At 32.4% G+C, this 11505-nt stretch overlaps 1 protein-coding gene and 1 pseudogene across 2 annotated transcripts; both read right to left on the reverse strand.

Annotated features, from left to right (window-relative positions):
- Window positions 1-677: 677 nt before the first annotated feature.
- Window positions 678-4653, reverse strand: LOC127807419 (60S ribosomal protein L3-like). 2 transcript variants are annotated; one of them, XM_052345256.1, is made up of 6 exons: window positions 4588-4653; window positions 4136-4233; window positions 3374-3484; window positions 2494-2798; window positions 1351-1760; window positions 678-1215 (listed from the first exon to the last, which is right to left on the reverse strand). In XM_052345256.1, the coding sequence occupies exons 2-6, from the start codon at window positions 4218-4220 to the stop codon at window positions 957-959; spliced, it is 1170 nt and encodes a 389-aa protein (XP_052201216.1). In that variant the 5' UTR covers window positions 4221-4233; window positions 4588-4653; the 3' UTR covers window positions 678-956. The 2 variants fall into 2 exon arrangements, with proteins under 2 accessions (XP_052201216.1, XP_052201217.1); XM_052345257.1 differs by having other exon boundaries at window positions 4580-4646.
- A 1432-nt stretch (window positions 4654-6085) lies between these two features.
- LOC127807421 (60S ribosomal protein L3-1-like) lies at window positions 6086-8613 on the reverse strand (annotated as a pseudogene).
- Between the last annotated feature and the right edge of the window lie 2892 nt (window positions 8614-11505).

Genomic DNA, 11505 nt, shown 5'->3' on the forward strand with positions numbered 1-11505 from the left:
AAAGACAGATAAAAGTAGTAGTAATAATGAATAAATACATAGAGGATTTCTAAATAAAAGATTTAAAATCCCCATTCATACGTAAAATATTAAAATTGTAACAACTTAGCTTAATTTAATTTGATTAAGATTTAAATAACACTATTTATAAAGCAAAAAATATGATATATATATAAATATAATAAAAAAGAGTGTATTATTGTACGTATAAAAAAACCTTTTCTTTTTGTATTTTTCTACAAGTTAAGAAATGTGAAGTTACCAAAGCACATCATAATTAAATTGTCTTAAGGTAAAATTAGAAGCCAAAAAAAGTGACAGTTCAAATAAAATTGAAACCGAGATCTAACCGAAATTAGTTGAGTTGGGTTAGTTTGGTTTTATTTAAGGACCGAATCGGTCAATTTTACAACTTATTTAGTATTTGTCTCAGTTTAGATTACTATAAAATCCGACTGAAAAGAATGATGAACACTCCAAGCAGCAGCACACCAATAGTGTTAGAGAAGTAGTAGGGGAAATACAGTCTGCTTTTCCTCCTCATTTACATACTCTGCTGGCTGAAAAAATGACTGTATTTGGTCGATCGTTCCTATTTTTCTTTTCTTTTTTATTTACTTCCATTCCTATTTTCCACACCCACACAACGCGCATCAGCATCAGCAACAGGCAGAGAATTAAGAAGAAACCTACGAGTTCCTCAATATCATATACTAACATTCCAAATCACCTCTCACCAATATGGACCAAAAATTACGATCATTCTGGCGAACAAACTGGCAAGCAACAGTAAATATAAAAATTACCATCCAAAATATTCAAAACTCAAAATCTCTTTAACGAAACAAAACTTGCATCAAGGCAGTTCAATAATATCCAAAAAGACATTTCTGGTCCAAATAAATGCATGCCTTTGGAGACGTCAAGAAGAAGCCCCATTTCACTAACCAGGAATATTATGCTTTCAGGCGTCCATAGTACTTCTGCTTCTCTTGTGTGGTCTGGAAACGTCCATGTCCGAACTTCGAAGATGTGTCAATGAACTTAAGCTTGATCTCCTCAAGGGCCAAACGAGAAGTCTGTGCGAGCAGCGACTGACGAAGCGTAACTACCCTCTTCTTCGGCCCAACGCAGCATCCCTTTACCATCAAATAATCATCCTTCACTACACCATAGTGCGGGAAGCCACCCATGGGCGTCACATCTTTCTCGGTTCTGATTTTAAGTGAACAAAAATTAGTCCATGTTACAGGCGGAAACACAAAAAAAAAAAAAAAAAAAAAACAGAAATGAGAACAAAACAAAACAGGAGCACCAAAAGGATGTCTAACTAACATAACGAGTACTGACCTGTCAAACTCAGTGATGGCGGTGTGGCCTTCCTGCCCAGCTTTGCCAAGCTTGTAAACTTTCTTGTTCATTTCAGTTCGGTGGTGATATCCATTCTGACCAGCCCTGGCAACAGTGAATGAAACCCGGGCAGGGTGCCACGCACCGATACATGCCACTTTCCTCAGACCCCTGTGAGTCTTACGTGGAAGGCGAGTCACACCCCATCGCGTGACAACACCTTCATAACCTTTACCCTTTGTCACGCCAATGATGTCAATCATCTCATCCTTCTGGAAAACAGCATCAATAGGAATTTGCTTCTCAAAGAAGCTATAAGCATAATCCACTTTCTGAGCAACAGTCCCACCATTAACCTGGATCTCCATAAGGTGTGCCTTCTTCTGCTTCAGTCCTTTCATTTTCTTGATCTAAAAGGTTCAGTAATAAACCATGTTATAATCTAAAGGCAGACGCCAAAATGGAATATGCAGAATGAACACGTAGAGTCTTAAAATTTCACTAGGAACAAAAAGGGAGACGCATGCGCACACACCTCTACAACACGGACCCCCCACCCCCCCGAAAAAAAAAAAACTAGCACCAGCAAGAGACACCCCCCCCCCCCAAAAAAAAAAGAAAAAAAAAGAAAAAAAAAGAAGCATCAGATTCAAGCCATAAGCTGCAAGGAAAGAGTTCTATCAAAGCTCAAAAACTAGAAAGTAGGTCCAAGCAGCTCTCAAAAACATGTTGACAAATTTCAAATCTAGAAATTTTGTCAAAATTAAACAGCCCTCTAGGGGCAAAAAGTTTGCTGACCAATAATCATGAGATCCTGACCAATAACATCAAATGAGACCAAAAACTTTGTCAGAGTTAAATGTATATCATCTTCTCTTTATTTCTTTTTCTATTTAAAGACACAACATATTCTTGAAGAGGTGGATGCATCTAATACATATTACAATACTAATTGACAACTAATTGACACTGAAAATTTGAAGTTCTTTTCCTTTCTTTTTGTTGAACTTATAATGCATCATCTTTTGCAGCAGTAGGTGTTAAGAAATCAAGGATATGAAACTACCAACATCAACAAAAATAAGGCATAACAGAGTTTGGGATAAAATACTAGTATCAAATTCCAACATCACAATTTTGCACCTGAGTGTGAGCCAAAACCCTTATAACAGATGCATACTTCTTCATTTTCTCAAGCTGTGCATGAATATCTTTCTTCCCTTCATCACTTTCATACTTTTTGGAGTATTTCGTAAAAGCCTTCTTCTTCGACTTGCACCAGTTCTTGTAGAACCTCCTTCTCACCTCCTCACTCAGATGTTGGGCCCATACAGTGTTCAATGAACGCAGACCACGTGGGGTCTTCACATAACCAACCACTCCAACAACCACCATGGGTGGAGTCTCAATAATTGTTACTGCCTCACATGTCTCCTTCTTGTGAAGTTCTAGGGAAATTAAACATAATTAGTATTGGAGAATTGGGGAAGATAAGATTCTAATGGCAATAACTGCAAAACAGGACACTCTACAAGCTAACCAAGAACAAATTTTACTTCAACTAGAAGACCCATAAGAGTAGTACTCTAAAAGTCACTAATCATAAAAACATATAGCTAAATTAAAATTTTCATCATGCACGGAGATCAACCAACATCATCATACAAGGATCTCAGCCTAATGCCAAGTCCCATAAAATAGCAAGGTTTCAAAATATAGTATAAGAATAAAGTCTAACAAACATATCAGCCGAAATTTAAACATAGCAAATTAAATCCGAGCAACACGTGCTTGATATCCCAAATGTTTCAATGACTTAAACTTTAGTCTTTTACCAAAAATAAGAATTTATACTTCTCAAGTTCCGCTAACAGTGCATCTGAAAAAAGTACATCAATAGTGCTTTTACAGTACAAATGATGTTTTCCATTTTAATAAACCAACGATCAGATTAAAATCAAAATGCTGTTTTCTTTTTCTAGCAGAAGATAAAACCAGCATATATAGAAAGAAAGCTCCTTACTTGAGCCAGGCTTTTCAACATCCCTGACAATATGGGTCATCCCAGCCTTATAACCGAGAAATGCAGTAAGCTTGCAAGGCTTGCTTGGTTCATCCTTGGGAAAAGCCTTAACTGCATAAGCACAGGAGGATGACCATCACATTAGTATGACCAATTTATACAATTTACACTGCATACAACTAGTAGCAACGTATTCAAGAAGTAATGAGATCTATCATGGATTATTGTAGAATTTGGTGGTATCAGTAATCCTAGCATCACATAGAACGACCAATAACATAAGCTACAGCATTTGTAGGATAAATTAATCAGAAACAGGTCAAAAAGTTGGCTACTTATCCCTAACCCAAGAGGCTATATGAAAGGGAAAACATTATATTTGCACAAGTCACAAAAAACACCAGAAATGGCTTCTATTTGGCAGAAAATGATCATGAATTACTGATCCTAAGAAACCAAGGCACAGTTGCTAGTTGCTACAAGTATGCAAAGAAAAAAAAACAAAAAAAAAAGAGTTAGATTTAATTATTTCAGCATATCCAATACCACAATATTTCCAAAATTGCCCGCCCCATCCAACCGTTAATATTTCCAATATTCTCAAAGTGCAAATCTCACATCACGAGTGCATATCTTGCAAAGATAATCTACCGTGTGAATGGTTTGCAGATATCATATGGTTATCAATAAATGATAACTACAAAATGAAGCTCTACAGCCCATTTGCTAATTCAATAACAATAACTAGGGAACAAAGCGTACCTTTTCCTCTGTGGCGGGATGCACGCTTCCTCGGGAGGAATCCAAGGGAACCATGCCTGGGATGCTCGAACTTCCTGTGAGACATCCTTCTCCTCCTCCTTAAATGGGTGGGGGGAAAAAATCATTACTCAACAAAACAAAAGTAAAGAACATTGCAACAGAATCCAAATAAAACCTCATGTACATAAACGCTGAAATCTCATCAGTAGTTTTAGCAACCATACAGATCACCAAAACGTTATTAATCATAATCATGCGATTACATATTCATAAACGTTAATCCTATTTCTTACGCTTAGAGCTTAACCAGGAATGTGCAGATGTAAATTCGAATAAACAGTTTTGGTTCTAATGAACGTGTATATACATATATATATATGTACGTGTCTTAGAATCAAACTCAGATTGAGAGAGAGAGAGAGAGAGAGAGAGAGAGAAGCAAACCAAACTACCAAAGCACTCCTCTGGCGGCAGTCGGCCCTCGCCTTCCAACAGGTCTGAGAAAACCCTAGCACCCCTTGTTATATAGTTTCTGTATTAGTACAAGCTCCCCCTGAAGATCGTTGAAATTACAGAATCACCCGCCTTTACGAATTTTTAACTAAAGGCGTCTGTGTCTGATCCAATTCCAACCTATCAGCCCACCCAAACAGCCCGGACAACCTACGACCCATGCTGGCCCGGCCCGCTAGGCCAACTTGTTTGAATTATTTTTAACAAAATTAAAAAGTAATGTTCTATTAACTTTTCATTTTATTAAAATCATTCTATTTTTTTATTAATTAATAATATCATTCTTAATATTACATAATGTTTTTAGATAATGTTAAAATTATTATATAATATAATTTTTTTGTATTGAGCAATACCTCAAAACTATTTTTATTGTCTTAAAACATTGACAAATCAAAAGTTATAAAATATATACAAACTATAAATTACAAAATATATTATCCTAAGTTATCAATAATACACAAAAACAATTTATATATTAAATTAAGAACAAAATAAAATAATGATTAAATTAAATAATATTATTTCACGTTTAGTAAATGATATATTACTTGAGATTATAACTATTATATTATGTTTTATGTTTGAAAATGTTAAGGAGGCATTACATGATGTTAAATGATAAATGACTAAACTAGCCACTTGTCATATAATTATATTTTTATATATTTACATATATAATTATGCTTTTAGATTATATTCAAACATAATTATATACATCTTAATTATATTAAAATAATAAAAAAAATTATTAGTGTGGTTGGAGCTATAAAACCCCAATGCTAAGTTTCAACAAACTAATAAACATGAATGTTTGCGTGAGCATATACATATGTATAGTTGGTGTTGAATGATCGTAGTGTCTCAACGTAAATGACGAGAGAGCAAGGATGCTACATATATGTTGGTGTTGAAAGATCATAGTGTCTCAACGTAGATGACAAGAGAGTAAAGATGCTACTAGTGAAAATATGAGAGATAAAGAAAAAAGATATATTTGACGAGAAAATGGAGAAAGGGCAAAGAAAAGAAGGGATGCCATATGTAATTTGTAAGAAAATTGTTCACGTGTTTCACATTTTAATCCTCTAGCCCAACCTAATTTATTCATGACCATGGGATGTAATTTTGTCTTATTAATACAAAATAAATTAGTTTGAGATTAATTTTATATTGCATGTGTAAACATTTCAAATGTGGCATTAACCTTATATTTGGATAGTTACTTCTTTAAACATGATGTAGATTTGGTGTTTAAATTTTAAAAAAATTCACAAAAAGATAACTTAAACTTGTTTCATTTGTAATTTGACCCCTTAATTCACATATGATAATACTTAATTCCCCTTATTCATCCTTTTTCAAACCTTATGACAAAATATGTAATTTAACCAATAATATTATCACATGTCAACAAACTGACATGTGACTTTTCTGTCAACCCTTACCTAGCTTGTAGATTTTCTTGTTTATTTTAGTTTGGTGGTGATATCCATTCGAATCATATAACTTGTACATCATTTTTGTACATTTTGAACTACATAAAGGGATATTATGATCAAAATATCACTCGTTTCCATGCGTCTCTATGTGCCTCACAATGAATTTTTTTGTCATTGATATACCTTTGTATAGCTCAAGATATACACAAAGATATATCAATAATATTTTTCTACCATTCTGACCAGCCCTGGCAATAGTGAATGAAACTCAAGCAGGGTGCCAGACATCGATACATGCACTTTCCTCATACCCCTTTTGAGTCTTACGTGGAAGACGGGTCACACCCTATCGCGTGACAACACCTTCATAACCTTTACCCTTTGTCACACCAATGATGTCAATCATCTCATCCTTCTGGAAAACAGCATCAATAGGAATTTGTTTCTCAAAGAAACTATAAGCATAGTCCACTTTCTGAGTAATAGTCCCACCATTAACTTAGATCTCTATCAGGTATGCCTTCTTCTGCTCCAGTCCTTTCATTTTCCTTATCTAAAAGGAGGTGTAGTAACAAATCATGTTATGATCAAGGCAAATGCCACTTTATAGCTCAAAAACTAGTAAGTAGGTTCAATAGGCTCTCAAACACCCCTATTGACTAATAATTTTAAATCTTGGCACAGCCCTACAGGCATAAATACCTCATTAACTTAATAATTAATCACGAGATCCTGCACTATATCACATGAGACCAAAAACCTTGTGAGAGTTAAATGCATTTTCTTACATAGGTGATGCATCTAGTATAATTACAATGCTAGTGGACACCCAATTGACACTGCAAATTTAGATTCTTTTTTTCTATCTTTTTGCTAAATTTATATTTAGTTAGCCAGGACTGCATCATCTTTTACAGCAAAAGGTGCAAAGGAATAAGAAATCAAGCAAATCAAACTGCCAACATTAACAATAGCATAGTAGTAACAAATTTATGCATCACAATTTTGAACCTGAGTGTGAGCCAAAACCCTTATAACAGTTGCATACTTCTTCATTTTCTCAAGCTGTGCATGAATATCTTTCTTCCCTTCATCACTTTCATACTTTTTGGAGTATTTCGTAAAAGCCTTCTTCTTGGACTTGCACCAGTTCTTGTAGAACTACATTCTCACCTACTAACTCAGATGCTGGGCACACACAATGTTCAATGAACGACACATACCACATGGGGTTTTCACATAACCAACCGCTCCAACAACCACCATGGGTGGAGTCTCAACAATTGTTCCAGCCTCACATGTCTGCTTCTTGTGAAGCTCTACAAGAATACACATAATTAGAATTAACATTTATAATAAACCATGAAAATTGGAGAAAATAAGAGTTTTTCATCATACAGGCAGCTCGAACAACATCATACAAGGACCTCAACTTGATTCTATGTCCCACAAAATAGAAAGGTCTCAAAATATAACATAACAATAAAGCCAACCAAACATATTAGTCAAAATTTAAACATAGTACATTAATCCAAGCAACACATATATGGCATCACCAAATGTTTACACGACTTAAAATTTAGTCTTTCTACTACAAATAAGAGCATAATTCTCAAGTGCCTTAACAACGATTTTACAGTAGAAATGAAGGTTTTCCGTATTAACAAAAACCAATCATCAAATTAGAGTCAAAATGTTGTTGCGAAACTATCTCTAGCAGATGATACAACCAGTATACATAGAAAGAAAGTTCCTTACTTGAACCAGGCTTTTCAACATCCCTGACAATATGGGTCATCCCAGCCTTACAACCAAGAAAGGCAGTAAGCTTGCAAGGCTTGCATGGATCATCATTAGAAAAAGCCTTCACTGTATAAGCAGAGGACAATGACAACCGAATTAGCATTACCAATTATTACCCTTTACACTGCATACAATTCATAGGAATGTATTTAAGAAATAATGCAATCAGATGGAGAAGACGACAGCATGTGTTATGAGCAATAAACAAACTAAAACATTTGTTCGGGAAAAAATCGAATAAAGAAAGAATTTTAAATTTTTGGGTACTTCTCAATAATCCGAAAAGATATATGAATGAGAACTCATTGTGTTTGCCTAAGAACACAAAACACAGATATGGTTTCTATTTGGCAGATAGTGATCGTGTATGAAAATAACCATATCAGCATTTTACATTATCATCTTGTATACCCCAACATCTGTGTTTCCAAAATTGTCACCACTAGTATCTTGCTCCATTTTCAAAGTGCAATTCTCTCATCATGAGTGCATATTGTGACATGTTAATCCAAAATGAGACTTGTTTGCAAATATCACATTCAACATTGCCTCGACAAACAATAACAACATGATGCTCTGCAGGAAAACAACCTATTTGCTAATTCAATAACAATGACCACAGAAACCAGGCATACCTTTTCCTCTGTGGCGAGATGCTCCCTTCCTTGGGAGGAATCCAAGGGAACCGTGCATGGGATGCGCGAACTTCGTATGAGACATCCTTCTCCTTCTCCTTCACAATTAAATGAATAGGCAAAAAAAAAAAAATCATCACTCAAAAACCAACAATAAAGATCGTCGCAATCAACTCCACATGAAAAAAATCAAAAGAAACCTTAAAGATGTAACAAATTATAAATAAAACCTTAGATACATGTGACTACAACAACAATAGAATATAGCAAACGTTGAAATCTCATCAAACGTTTCGACAATCAAATAGATCATCAAACATTCTCAAACATAATCATGGATTTATAAATTCATAAGCATTATTCCTATTTCTTAGGTCTTAACCAGAAATCTGCAAATAAATTCGTATAACTTGTTCAGGTCAAACGAATGCATGTATATATATGAAATACACGTTAGTTATTCAAACTTCAACTCCACATCAACACAACAAAGGTCCATTAAACATAAAGGTGCAAAAACAAACTTTAATTTTACAAACATACTCAGGTATAAAGGAGAGAAAGGGGGGGGGGGGGGGGGGGGGGGGGGGGGAGGAGAGAGAGAGAGAGACAGAAACCCGAGTCCTCGAGCGATAAGCGGCCTTTCAACAAGGTTGGCAAAATCCTAGCATAGTAGTTGTACTAGCCCAAGCTAATATGAAGATCGTTTAAATTATAGAATCATCATGTCTTTACGAATTTTTAATTAATTTATCGTAATATAGAAAATATATTTAATTAATATAAAAAGAATGAAATATGTAGATTAAAAAGGCAAATTAATAAAGCCTTTGGCTTTACCTTTCACATTCTAAACTTTTTCACATAGTGGTTATATTAGCATGAACTACCCCTGAAGATTGTGCAAATTACAAATTCACCTACTCTTATTTAATTGAAATAAGACAAATTAAATAATTATTTATCCAAATCAATGGTGAATGCATGTTTAATAAAATGAGAAGTTATGTATTTGTGTTAAATTAATATTAATTATTGATGTTTAATTTTTTTATATCATTCTTACTTAACTTTGTGCTTAATTCTCATATTTTTATATGTTTTCTATATTAATTTTAAATTTATTATGTTAATAGGATTTGAAGGAAAAGAGAGAAAAAAGAGCAAAAGTCATGGATTTTCGCTGCTCAAGGGTCTGATTAAAAATAAAAACTAGACCAATTGGAATTTCAAAAAATTTTGAAAAAAATATATGTGAAAACTCTATATGCTTACTTTTCTATGCTTCAAACGATGCGTAAATCTGAATTTTTTTACAGAAAGTTATGACTGTTGGAGTGACAAAAAGTCAAAACTATCAAAAAATCAACATTACCTACAAATTTTTCATTCTATTTTCTCAAAGTTAGGCTGATTTGTAGATGGATTAAGAGGTTTTTAAGGGTTATTTGGGTTGTTTATTTCATGAAGAATTAGGTCCAAATTGACCAAAAAATAATCTAGCCTAAAAGTCTAATCAAATTAAGCTTATATATTACAAAAATTTCTAAATTGTAATTCTTGATATTATGAGGGATTATTTTATATTTTTCTTGGAGTGTGGGACTTAAAAGTTTGAGTGGGCATGGGTGACATGAAATATGATGGAGAAAATTAGAGAGTAAAACATTGAGGAGGAAATTATGAAGGTAGGGTATGATTCGACCCATATTTTAAAGAGAAAATTAAGGAAAAAAAGAAATTGATGAGCATAAATTGAGAAGAAAGGCTGGAAAAATATGAGAGTTGGAAGTGAGAAAGCTTGATTGGAAAATTAGAGCATTCTTGACGGAAGATTTTTTGTATTTTCTTCAAGAATTGATGACAACATTTTTGGAGAAAGAAATCCTACACATTAAAAGAGTTTATTCTATTCTTCCATTTCCTTTAAATTCTATATTTATGTTCATTTATTTTGTTATGAATTTTATCATTTATAATATGAACTAAACTTTATAACCAGGGTGTTTTGATGTAACTTAAATATGATAATTTGATTTTCATAAATTGATTTTCTTTATTTATGCAAGTGTTTATTATTGTGCTTAATGCTATCAAATACTTGACTAATATTTTATTGATATGTTGATATAGATTTAGATAAAAGGAAAAATCTATAACTTGATCTAAATAATAAACACCATAAGAATATAATGGGAACGAAAGTAAAAATTTGACTTGTGTGGTTAATTATCATTGCATAAATAATTAAATTTCGATTATTAACTATTTAAATTAAATTAGATTATTTAGGTAAAATTGAAATACCTTAGTGCTCTTCAAAACTTAAGGTTGCGTTCTCTTTGTTGTTTTCAGACTATTTTTAGTTTTTACTTTTCAGTTTTTTAAAATAATGGAAATATTTTTACTTTGTCATTTTCAAAAATGTATTTTCGAAAATAAGAAAAAAAATTATAAAAAAAAAACTCAAAATGTTGTTTTGGTTGTTTTTAACAAAACAATTTCTAAATCCAAAACATGGAAAACACAATCTATTTTTCATGTTTTAGCTCTAAAAAAGAAAAGGGAAAAAAAGAAAAAAAAAGGAAAAAATAATTTATTCTTAAATTTTAAATATAAAATTATATATTTATAAATTTAAAAAATATAGTATATTTATATTATAATTAAAAATATAGGATAACATATAGTATATTATTAAGTATATTACACATATTATATATAATAATATTTAATATAAATTATCACTTAGATGTAAAAAATTTATTATTTTATTTTAATAGTAAAATTTTATTAAAAAATTAATTTTATCATTTAATAATTAAATTTTTTAAATAAAATATTATAAAATAATTTTTATCAATAAACGCGTTTTCTAATGATGCAATCTTATCTTATCATTTATAATCACATTATGTAATATTAGTTCACATCTTTATTTTTTATTTTAATACTTCTTATTTATAATCACATTATG

The sequence above is a fragment of the Diospyros lotus genome, chromosome 8 (assembly GCF_014633365.1).
Source record: "Diospyros lotus cultivar Yz01 chromosome 8, ASM1463336v1, whole genome shotgun sequence".
NCBI classification, from domain to species: Eukaryota; Viridiplantae; Streptophyta; class Magnoliopsida; order Ericales; family Ebenaceae; genus Diospyros; species Diospyros lotus.